At 33.2% G+C, this 10,620-nt stretch overlaps 1 protein-coding gene across 1 annotated transcript; it reads right to left on the bottom strand.

Annotated features, from left to right (window-relative positions):
- Window positions 1-4,002: 4,002 nt before the first annotated feature.
- Window positions 4,003-9,349, bottom strand: LOC133854237 (transcription factor KUA1). Its single transcript, XM_062290331.1, has 3 exons — window positions 8,901-9,349; window positions 5,397-5,605; window positions 4,003-4,746 (listed from the first exon to the last, which is right to left on the bottom strand). The coding sequence occupies exons 1-3, from the start codon at window positions 9,187-9,189 to the stop codon at window positions 4,237-4,239; spliced, it is 1,008 nt and encodes a 335-aa protein (XP_062146315.1). The 5' UTR covers window positions 9,190-9,349; the 3' UTR covers window positions 4,003-4,236.
- Window positions 9,350-10,620: the final 1,271 nt, after the last annotated feature.

The following is a 10,620-nucleotide window of genomic DNA, read 5'->3' as shown; positions in this document are numbered from 1 at the left end:
TAACTGATTGTGTTTTGTTTATGAAGGGTTCAATTGTTGTTAACATGTTATTTTGATACACGATAGGCATATATGTTATTTTTGGTACAAAATAGGCATACCAAACATACCAAATATTGTTTGTGTACAAAGGTACCATTTGTTATACAATTACAAAACCAAGGTACCATTTTTGGTACTTATTGAAACCACAGAAACACATCATGAAATTTATAAAACCACAAGGGATATATAATGAAAAAAAATTATGTTTAAGACATAAACATTTGGTCATTTTTTAGGTTATTTTGGGTTGTCAATTGTTAAACAGATTATTTTGGGTAGTCAATTACACAAGAAGGTACCAATTGTGGTACACAATTGAAAACCAAGGTACCATTTGTGATACTTAATGAAACCACATGGGACAAAACAATAAATAAAACCACATGGGGTTCAAATTTACATAATTCATATATATATGTCAAACAATAAGTCATTTACTAAGTGCAACACAAGCAACCAACAACATTGTAAACCATGACAACAACAAAACATACATAAATTTTTTTTTCTCTTACCTTATAGATGTCATTTTCCTTCTCTAGATACTTTATGATTTCCATATGTTTATCATCACCCTTCTGCAATTGCTTAACCCTTTCCATGCAACTGTCATTTTCATTCTTCAAGTCTTTAATCCTCGCTATGCATCTGCCATTTTCATCATCTAGGTCATTAACCTTCTTCGTAATCTCAGCTAAGACCTCCACACCCCTTGCACAAGTTGGTTTGTCCAGCCATCTGAAAAATTGGCATGCAGCTTTTGTCTGTATGTTGAAGTATAGCAAGGCAATCAGTAAGAACTCACTCAAATTATCCAGTAGAAGTACTTCAATCATAAAACTGCTTACTCTTGAATTGTAGGTGACGCAACCCCAGAATCTTCTTCCAGGGTTTTCCTTAGTCCAGAGGTTTTCAATGGTGCTGGTAAATTGCAAAAACATACATAGGACATCTCAACACGGCCCACCGAGGAAGATCTAGATGATGACTTCATTTGATTCGAAAAAAAAAATAAAAAAAAAAAAAACCAATTTTTTTTTTTTTTAAAAAAAAATTAATCGATTGTAACTCAAAAACAAAACAAATTTAACAATAAGAACACACATTGTCTAAAAACTGCATTCCCTCCCGAATCTCGTAGGCCACTTGATGCCATTCGTCCGATTGTGACCTAGATTCTGTGAAACCACTGGGAGAAACGGTTGTACTGGAGCTGGGGGAAGCCATGGAAATCTACATCGGCCTTATCTGCTTCAGTTTCTAAGTTTGGATTGGGAGAATTCGTTGAACTGGAGCTGTTGATTATGGTTAGGGTTCTACGATTTTCAACAATTTTGGGGAAATGGGGGAGGAAGACGACGGAGTTTATCAAAATAAGATTACGTGGATTTCTAATAAATTAGGTGAAATTACTTAAACACGTAGGATGTATAAGGTGTGGCATGGGGACATGCGTTGCAATATTATACCGGCACATGTTGAATGACGTGGCAATCCGTTAGTTTTGGACAGAAAATTGGACGGAGGTACTATCTCCGTCTTTTCCCATAACACATGTACCATCTATGATAAAATTAAAAATGAAGCATAGGGGGCAAAAAATAAAAATTTGAAACCACATGGGGCTGTAACGTATTTAACCCTAATATTTTTATGTTGTGAATAAAAATTGATTTTTATAAGTTAATATGATTGAATGAAAATATAAACATATTTGTGATTTTCCGTTCGCACCAAATGCTAGAAAATATTTTTGGCAGAAAATAATTTCTTAAAAAATGATTTCCTTAAAAATATTTTTCGATAAAAAACATTGTACGCCGAAACAAATGGAGCAATAATTGAAGTCAAATTCCCTGATAAAAAGTTGACAAAATTAGTTATATGGTTTAGGTTGCATATGCGTAACATAAAGCAACGTGAGAACAACGACCATCTTATATTAATTAGAGGAATGATTTTTTTACATCTCTTAAAGAATTAATGTACATATCTTTTTTAAATCAACGATTGAATCATGTGGGTCTTATAAATCAAATGATTAATTTAAAAAACAAATGTACATAACATGTAAAAAAAAATGTATGTATATCAATTATAATAATTATAAGATCTAATCCATTGAAAGAGTGGATTCAATGTCATGCTTTCATTAAGTTCTGGGGCAAAACTTACGGTCTTGTTTAATTATTTTCAACTAATTTTTAAAATCTTATTCGGGTCCAGCTTTTTTATTCTTAAATGTATTCGGGTTTTATCCAACCCATTTCGCATATCAGATTTTTTCCAACTCAACCCAACTCCAAAGCTAATTTTTTTTAAAAAACAAGCTTGTTTGCAAATCCAACGCAATCAAGCTTAAGGGACCTTGGGAAACACAATTCAACAATTTTGTCAGACCTCGTAAACCGCAACTGCTGAGTAACATTTGCATTCGACTTTCTTATGTCTTCTTTTTTTCTTTTTCTTTTTTTTTCTTTTTTTTCATATATTTTCTTTTGTAAGAAAATAAAAAATAAAAACATTAAAATCATTCTCAATCATTTGTTGACCTTGATTTCCACACACTCTAATCATTGGGCAATGATTGACGGGGACGTTTTTCTGTCCTCCAATAGACACTATTTAATAAAAAAATAATTTGTAATAAAAAAATAATTTCTAATGTACCATTAGAATTTTTTTTTTATATTAAAAGTGATGGGTGGGGGACGGAAAAACGTCCCCCATAAATCATTTTCTCTAATCATTAGCTCTTAGATTTTCGAAAAGAAAATCCTCACCAATAAAACAACCATAAGCCAAACATGAAATTCTCTTTTATATTCAATTTGATACACCTTTTCAAAAATATATTCTCAATTTTGTTTTTTATTCTTAAACTATTCATATATAATTTCTTTTTCTTTTTTTTGGGTATTTTTTTTTAAAAATAATCACACACCGGTCCCTACAATTCTCGACAGTAAATGGTTAGGCGTTAGAATTTTTTTACATGTTAATAATGATCTATTGAATTTCACACCCCAACTTTACAAGGATGTGAAAAATCTTGATGTTTAAACATAATTCTATTGATTGGAAGTTACAAAAGAATTACAATTATGATTGTGGAATTATAATTTTATATATTCCAAATACCTAGACTATCTCTTCATTGACTCAATTATGTGCTTTGAAATTTTATGGATCGTGTGACAGGACGCAACTTTCAGGCTTTTTGAAAGAAAAAAAATGCATCATGACCAAAAGATCGTTGCTTTCAATATATTTTTAGTCTAAAGAAATAGCACATGACGTACCATAGAAGAGAGATCAATGAATCCAGGTGCAGAACTCAACTAGGAATTAAAGATGACAATTCGTGTTTGTATTTTAGATTCGGATCCTGTTGAAGCATAGGTATAAAACTACATAGGTCAACTTTAACTCGACACATTTAATTAAACTGGTCAGACCCTTTAATACTAACCTGCTAATTGTATTGGGTTCAAGAGTTTTGTAAAAAATTGCCAGCCCCAAATATTGCTTGTCGTATTCAAATTGTGTCGAAACATAAGTTTAAAACTATTTAGATCAACTTTAACTCAAATAACAGAGCATATCAATTAAACCTAACCCCCTAACTTTGAGTTGGATTCATATTAGATTTGCAAGTTGTGTCAAAAATTACCAATCCTACTAGAAACTCAGCACGCTGGAACAACTTCAAAAACCTTTCTTCCAATATACAACAGCAAACTCTTAACCAAAAAAGAGCTACCAAACTTGCACAAATGCATCACTCTGTACCTTACTCCTAATCCAAGCACTGCTTTTGGATTTGTGTTACAAGCTAAAATAATTATACAAGTAGCCACAACATATATATGTTCAGGTGTTTAGTATTGCATAACTTTTAAAGTATAGTGTCATACATGATCAACATCAGAGAAAAGAGGAATGAAACGAATAATATAAGACAAAATAGTAAAAGATTCAAATAAATTTCTGATGATAGATGCTAATATGCTATGGCGTACAAGATACGAACTGAATTAAGTAAACTTATATGAAAACAATCTTATTAAGGTGATCTGAAATAACCAAACCAAACCAAACTGCACATTATTAGTCTTGTATTAACGGTAACCTTAAGAGTTCACCCAGCATTGAGCTAACCTACAATCTCAAGCTCAGAAAAGCTGCCCATCAAACTGCATGGATTGGGCTGCCGCTCGAATTTATATTTGAACTGCCAGAAGCTGGATTTGCATGAAAAGCTGACTGCCTAGAGGACCCTTCAAGCAGATTCAGTGAAAGAGAGGATGGACTCGAACGACCAATAGATTCTCCTATGCTCAGTTTTGACATGCCAACCAGCTCATCAACATTGATCGGGCTCGTTGAATGTACTGCAGTTGGCTTGAGAACCTCGTGAGTGTCCTTCTTAGTTGCCTCATTATTGTATCCCGACCAACATGGAAGAGGAAATGGGAAGAACGGAGAGAAATAAGCAGGATATACCACTTGGTAGCAAGGTTGTGAGCTATCTGGCTTTGGAGGAAGAGGATCCCCATCATTGGAGTTTATAGACTCCATTGATTCACATTCTTCGTCCAGAGGAGGAGTGGTAGGCAATTGAGGATTGCCCTGTGTTTCAGCCAGTGATTGGTTGACAGATAAGAAGTCATGAGGAGGTACCATCGAAGTATCAACTGACTGCAGAAATATAAATAGCAAATACATCAGACACAAAAAGAAGAGAGAGAGAGAGAGAGAGAGAGAGAGAGCTCCAACTTCAAATTATTACCAATGTTTCATGCATCCACAAGCAAAAATAAAGAAACACAACATCACATATGCCAAGTGGACATCATAAGGAAAAATGCAATAGTTGTTTCCAAAGACTGTAAAAGAGAATAATCACACAAAGAATGGACATGAGAACCAGAAGATTTTGACAAGTCTTAACAACTAAATTATCCTTTGCCAAAATATAGGTACATACATATAGTTTGCACAAAGTCAGTGAAAGATGAGCTTAAAAAATCAGGGAAAAAGGATAGAATCCTCACAACCAGGACAAGAACCATATAAGAATTGACCATCCACATAATATGCATGGTCATGCTGTTTTAGTACTGTTACAATGGATGGAGGTTGAAAAAACATACCAAAATTATATGAAAGTAACAAAATGACAAGTGCATATCATATAATGTATCTGCAGGCATATAGTAGCTCCAAGCAGTTCTTTTTTTTTTTTTTTGTTTGTTTGTTTGTTTGCTTCCCCTGTTGAATGTATCAATGTGTCCCTGAAGGTACAGTTTATCACTTTATCACATCAAGAGGGAAAAAAGGGTACTAACTTCATCTGCTATTATATCAAACAGGCTTGAACGTCTCTTTCTCCTAGATACATTGATTTGCCTGATGAAATATTTTTGAGCATGGCTGGCCACTTGAGTAGGTGTCCTTGATATAACATAATTGCGAGATATACCACGCCAATCACCTTTGCCAAGCTTCTGTAATCCAAGTAAAAACATCCTATGTTCTTCTTCAGTCCATGGAATGCCTGCCAAGCCAATCATTAGCCATTTCAGAGACAAACAAGGCATGCAGGCATAAGACCAATACAATATTAAAAGCATCTCATAAGGTAAAAAATCTACAAAATCTAAGCTTCAGTCACACTAAATCTTATCATTTCATGATTTATAGACATCATACATAATTTTACATACCTATAGCTCAAACTTCTTTTATAAGTAATTCAATATCATTAAATAAACACAGTTGGGCGCAATCCTAATACACACGAAGTATATAGGAGAACACCCTAACCAGGAGAAAAAGGTGAGCAAAAGTTTAAAAAATCTGCAAAACTAGAAACAAGCAAGCTATGATGTGCCAATATCCAAGTATATAAAGTGTTGAACATGATCCTCCTCAGCTATAGCACCAAAATCTCTACATCTTCAAAGCTCTGAACATAATTCTGCTCTCTCCAAAAACACCACATTAAACACAAAGGAGCCAACCTCCATACTTCCATAATATTACCGCGCCCTGCCTGACATACCCAACTCACCAACAAATCGCTCACTTGTCTAGGCATAACCCAATCAACACCAAACAGAATAAGAATAGAGTTCAATAACTATCTTGCTACTTCACAATGAATCAACAAGTGATCAATGGACTCCCTACTCTTTTTCCATATGCAACACCACTCAATCACCACAAAATTCATCTTTCTCAAATTATCCAGCGTCAATATTTTCCCTAAAGCCGTTGGTCCACACAAAAAAGGCACCCTCGAGGGAGCCTCGATTGACTCATAAACTGAAAAGTATGTATCCTTCCTTAAACTTAAAAAACTTGATGTCTTGTTTCTGCTCCTCACCCTAATCAATCAAACTTGAGACACATAATTGCTCTAACAAAATAAGTATCCTTTAATTTTAACTCACCCTTTAAAAGCATTAACATGATACTTTAAAAGTTTCCTTGGCAAGTCCGCATTTGTTGTTAAAGAGTGCATCTTTCAAGAAAAAAGAAGCAATTTTGCCTTGACAGACATGTTACCTACACCCAGATAATCATCCTTGGCAAGCCCGCATTTGTTGTTAAATAGTGCATCTTTCAAGAAAAAAGAAGCAATTTTGCCTTGACAGGCATGTTACCTACACCCAGATAATCAGCCATGATTTAACAACTCATATGCTCGAAATAATTCATGTGCAGTACAAGTAATGCTAGAAGTCCCTTATGTGTCACTTTTGTGTCCCTCTAAAAATAAAGTGGCTTTTAAAATCATCATTAGGCTTGTGATTGACTACCATTAAATTTTGATCAAATAGTGATTTTAAAAACCACTTAATTTTTGGAGGGACATAAGAGTGACACATGAAGGCCTTTTATAATTACTCGTGCAGTACAGCTAAATGTTGACACATCTATACCATCTATTTAAAGGAAACACATTGTGGACAGTAATCAACCTCTGAAACCAAAAACCTTTTTCAACTTCCAAAAATGTCTACACAGACAGATAATTCACTTATATTGCATGTTCCAAATTTTAAGCACACTTAATTGTCAAAATTGTTGTAGTTAGGATTTTTTTTTTTTTTTTTTTAAAAAAAAAATTATATTGATTTAGGAGTGACCTAAAAAGCTGTTCACTTCTTAATTCTTTCTTCAAAAAAAGAAAAAAAAAAATCCCACTTCTTAAAGTTAATGCTACATTTCATAGAAAGGAAAGGCTATGGGAATAAGAAAAGGTTTTAAATTATAAGCCATACATTTTTATTATATTTGAACAGAGCACCCAAAAACATTTGATAAGAACATAGCACCCAATAACATTAAACACTTCCTTGCTTGCTTACTACTATTCAGAAGAGGAAACCAAACCAATATAAAAATATAAATCTAAAGCCATTTCATCCTCAATTTTTTCCATCCCAACCTCATGATACACTTTGCTATCCAGCTAAATTTGATTATAAACATGATTTAACAATCGTTAAACTCATAGAAACTTCAATGAATTAATGTCACTTCCTAGACCACAGGGCACGTTTTGGGGGATTAGGTTCCCCTATAATTTTAAAGAAATTTTAAATTCTCAAATTATGTGATTTCAGGCCTTTTTTTACATCAAACAACGTGAAAAATACTACATATTAAAGATATGACATGTTACTCAGGCAACCAAAAAAAAAAAAAATCATCCCAAAAGGCTTTTTATTCACTTTTGAAGAGAAGTTTTTTCTTTATTAAACCAAAAGACAGTTTTTTGCTCAAAACTTTTATACGAATAAAGTGTAAGAGCCTGTTAAAAATATACTCAATTCTCATTGTTAACATGTCACATTTTTAATAGGTAACATTTTTCATGTTGTTCGATGCATGAAACGACCTAAATTAACATAATTTGAAAATCTACAATTTTAAAGAAATTGTAGGAGATCCTGAGCCCGTTTTGGGGGGAAGGGTGGCAGAGATGTCATCCAATCTGAAGACCAACTGCACTTCCTAACACAATTGATACTTCAGTATATCATATCTGAAGTGAATAACTTTGTTCACATCCCTATAGGTCATATACTTTTCCTTGATAAGCAAGACTTGAACAAAATACCAAATAAAACCTTCTTACCACTTATTATACCACACCAAAATGCTTCCCTACATTCCATAAACTTGCATAAATTGACTGCACTTTCCAAGTGACTAAACTTTAATCCGCAGCCTCTATATCCATCAGCTCAGATCATATGCTTTCTTTTCGGCCCAAAGTCACAAAAAATGCTCAACTTGAAAATTTTTGTATTAAAACTACTTTCTCGAAAAGCTCTTTTTCTTCCTCTCTCTAGTTTAGGGATCACTGGCCCTTATATTCAATTCTAATTCCAAAACTAAACCAAACCGAACTCCTTTTCCCAAGTGGTTGCTTTATTATTATTATTCTTTCAAAATATTAACCCAAAAAAGAGGGGAAAAAAAAAGAAAGAAAACCCTTAGCCAATCTCCAACAGTGTCAAAGGCACAATCTTATCACACTCACTTCCTAGTACAATCATTCACAAAACCGCCGCGTAAAAAAAAACAAATTAAACATGTATAAATAGTAAAATCTAAAAAGAAAAAGAAAAAGTAAAACAAAAATCACCATTAAGGAGAGAAAAATAAAATAAAAAATTCACTCTCTCTTTTTTTTTTTTTATAAGTACAAAAAAAAAAAGAGATATCATTCAATTCCTATTCTAATTCCTCACAAAGTCAATCATAACCATGCAAAAATAAATAATAAATTCAACAATAATTAATGAAATCAAAAGTGAATAAGAAAAATTCTAAACCTTTCTTTCTTTCACGGCAAGCCGAGGAGGAGCCGGGCACGAAGTCCTCGGAGGCGTAACCGTCGGCGGCGGCACCGTGCTCCGGGGTCTCTCCCGGAGAACCTGGAGTGTTCGAACCGACCTGGTTGAGACCCGAACTCGACCCGGCGTAGTGGCTCAGATTGCCCATACTGGCGCTCTTCCGGATCGACCCGTCAGTCAGCCGGACCCCGAACAGCTTGACCCCGCGGTTCGGGCACGTCCGAGAGTTGTGCCCATTGTGGCTGCAATGCGAGCACCTCCGAGTCATATCTTCTCGAATCGGATCGGATGGGATACGAAATTAGCTTGATAGGATTCGGATCCAGTGGATCCGAATTGCTTGACCCGACAGAGTTTTGCGGGTTGGGTTTTGGACCCTTTTGGTCACTCCCTCGGCTTTCGCAGATGGGAGAAAGAGAAGGAGAGAGACAAGAGAACACTATCCATATATCTGCCCGTAGATAAAGATCAACGATTCCGTACTTCTCGCAGAATTGAAAATTTGATTATTCTATGCTGGCCGTCGATTTTGCCTAACAGCTTGTTGATGATCTTTTCAAAATTGTTTACCCTCGTAAGAGATCTGGTCTAGATAAGAGGGTAAAAACATGAGACAAATGCTGTAGAAATGCTAAGTTAGAACTTTTTTATTAAGAGGTGGATGTGAAATTTATTTATTAAAATTTGTAATATTTTTTTTGTATTAATTATTTTGATCATATCTAATGAATAAGCTCCATATTATTTTGATACATTTTTTTAATAAAAAATTTAGTACCCTTAACATTTCTTAATAGATAGAATATTAACTTAGAGGATACGTGAAAATATGTTTTTTTCAATAAAAATCTTATTGAACAAAAAAAAAAAATGAAAAATTAGTGCAAGAGCAAGATTATAATAATAAGATCAACCTAAATACGTTGTGTATACAACTATATATCATCAGGCTCAGGAAAAAAATAGAAATAATATCTCATTATGTGGTAATATGAGAAATAATTGTTGTACAACTTTTGTATAATTTTAATAATTTTTTTTTTCTATATATATATAATTGATCATTAGATCTGTTTCCTACTTATAGGTCATAAATATTTAATAATTAATCTTAAAAAAATTATTAAAATTATACAAAAATAATACAAGAAATATTACTCGTCCCAATATTGGTCGGCATATACGCTTAGGAAAATATAAAAATGAGAAGAAATATGGTAATACACTTTTAAACTAATATTCCATCTTTGTAAGGAATCTAACGCGGTTTAGTAGAGAAAATCTTAGGGAGTATAAAAATAAGGAAAGAAAAAAGAGAGATACCCGGGGTCCACACTTTTCAATTTGTTTGTTATCTTTTGCTTTTAATTATCAAAACAAACTGAAAAAAAAAAAAAAAAAAAAAAAAAAAAAAAAAAAAATCAATACAAAAACATTAACAAATAAATCAAAATATAAAATACTTACAATTATTTTCATCTTTATGTTACTTCAAATGCATTTAAAAAAAAAAAAAAAAACTCAGTTGCTCAAGCATGTACTTAGTCAATTTAAAATTTATTTGAAAAGTTAAATCTCAAGTAATTTTACAAATACATTAAGCATTCATTAAAAGATGAGGTGACTTTTAAGATCACTATTTCACACGTGGTGATCTTAAAAGCCACATCATTTTTTGATGGACACTTGATATATACTT

This window comes from Alnus glutinosa, chromosome 13 (assembly GCF_958979055.1).
Source record: "Alnus glutinosa chromosome 13, dhAlnGlut1.1, whole genome shotgun sequence".
Classification (NCBI taxonomy): domain Eukaryota; kingdom Viridiplantae; phylum Streptophyta; class Magnoliopsida; order Fagales; family Betulaceae; genus Alnus; species Alnus glutinosa.
The sequence above is the reverse complement of the archived record's forward strand: the minus strand, read 5'-3'. Positions and strand labels throughout refer to the sequence as shown.